The following is a 1841-nucleotide window of genomic DNA, read 5'->3' on the forward strand; positions in this document are numbered from 1 at the left end:
AAATTGGTGGAGTGGCATTGATTAACAAAATCAAATATGTTTCAAGTGTATCATTCAACAGAAACTCATCTGTACATTGCATTGTGTGTTCACCCAGAGTTAGATTAGCTTTTGTCACCAAATATTTGTCCCCTTTTCTTTATATTTAAATGTTGTAGATTCTATTAAATGTCAAAATAATAGGTTTCTTAGAAATCCTGTGACATGGATACATACAAGCACTGTTTTATCTTCTGTCCAGCCCTATGACCCATTGCTGGAAGGAATGACAGTCCAGGAAGGAAAGCACTGTGCTCTGCTTCTGAGTCCAAGAGTTTATTCAGGATTTAACAGAGATTGTTGTTGTTCTCTGCCAAACAAAGTATATGCTCTGGGGGATCAGAAATGAATTAGGCTCAGTTGTCTCACTTCTGGCTTTCAGAATCTACCTTTGTAAGGACAAAATTACAGAAACTTTCCATACAAAATTACAGAAACTTTCCACATATGGAAAGGGTAACTTGCATGGCAGAGGAAATTGTTATGGAGCCCAAATGACCACATAGCAGGAGTATAGAGAAGAATTGGAGAAGGAAGTATGAGTGTTGAGACATTTTAGACTGCTTGGGCAGTCTGAATTTGAACAAAACCAAAGTTTTATTGAAATAGGCATGGATGGTGAAAATGGTTGTGAATCATATATAGTTATGTATAAAAAGAAAATTGTAAATTTCTGCAGGATGCCTGGATCATAGGTGACAAATACATATGAATCCATAGTTATAATTAAACTCAATAGTGCAGTGATTTTGACATACATAGGACCACAAAATAACCCCTTAATCCCATCAACGATGTGCCAAAATAAGCAACTTTCAGATATAATTGATCAAAAGAAATGAAAACCATGAGCTACAAAAATTGTGTGCCAAAAGAAGTATGTTTACCTATTCCAAATGTTTGGTTTTGCAGTAATTTCTAATCCAGAGACCAAAAAATGGGGAAAGGGAGTGTTGAAACTATGCTGTTCTGTTGAGGAGCCTCTGCAAGGCTCTCTTGATGTCCCTGTTCCTTAGACTGTAGATAAAGGGGTTCAGCATGGGGATAACAACCGTATACACCACTGAGGCCACAGCATCCTTCTTCGGAGAATGTGAAGCAGTCGAACTGATGTACAACCCAATGCCTGTTCCATAAAATAAGCAGACAGCTGACAGGTGAGAACCACAGGTGACAAAGGCTTTATACTTCCCACCTGATGATGGGACTCTCAGAATGGAGGAAACAATTTTATAGTAAGAGAAAACGATCCCTGAGAGTGGAACTCCACCAAAGATGACACTGAAAATATAGATTAACATGTTTTTGGTGGAGGTATCATTACAGGCCAACTTGAAGAGTTGAGCAGGGTCACAGAAAAAGTGAGGAATTTCCACATTTGTGCAAAAGGAAAGTTGTGACATCAACAAGCAGTGCAGCTGAGAGTCCAAAAGGCTGATCAAAAAGGACACTAGAACCAGCAGGCTGCAGAGGCGGGGATTCATGATGACCAGGTAGTGCAGAGGGTAACAAATAGCTACAAACCGGTCATAGGCCATCACAGTTAGGAGTGTACTGTCCAGACATCCAAAAAGAATAAAAAAAGACAATTGAATCAGGCATCCGGTATAGGAGATGACTCCGCTGTGAGTTTGGATGTCTAAAATCATCTTGGGGATGGTGGAAGAACTAAAACCAATGTCAGCCATGGACAGGATGGAGAGGAAGAAGTACATGGGGGTGTGGAGGTGGGAATCAGAGCTGACAGCCAGGATGATGAGCAGATTCCCCAGCATGGTGACCAGGTACATGGACAGGAAGAG

The 1841-nt window shown here is 40.3% G+C and overlaps 1 protein-coding gene and 1 pseudogene across 1 annotated transcript in view; both read right to left on the reverse strand.

The window, feature by feature from the left end:
• The window catches only part of LOC105305646, a 6307-nt pseudogene extending 6053 nt beyond the window's left edge, over positions 1-254 (reverse strand).
• Positions 255-998: 744 nt separating this feature from the next.
• Positions 999-1841, reverse strand: part of LOC105305647 (olfactory receptor 18-like) — a 14643-nt gene continuing 13800 nt past the window's right edge. Inside the window, exon 2 of the mRNA XM_023523418.1 lies at positions 999-1841. This exon is cut by the window's right edge and continues 3 nt beyond it. Coding sequence (XP_023379186.1) covers positions 999-1841 — 843 coding nt within the window.

Source organism: Pteropus vampyrus, unplaced genomic scaffold (assembly GCF_000151845.1).
Source record: "Pteropus vampyrus isolate Shadow unplaced genomic scaffold, Pvam_2.0 Scaffold391, whole genome shotgun sequence".
In the NCBI taxonomy this organism is placed as follows: domain Eukaryota; kingdom Metazoa; phylum Chordata; class Mammalia; order Chiroptera; family Pteropodidae; genus Pteropus; species Pteropus vampyrus.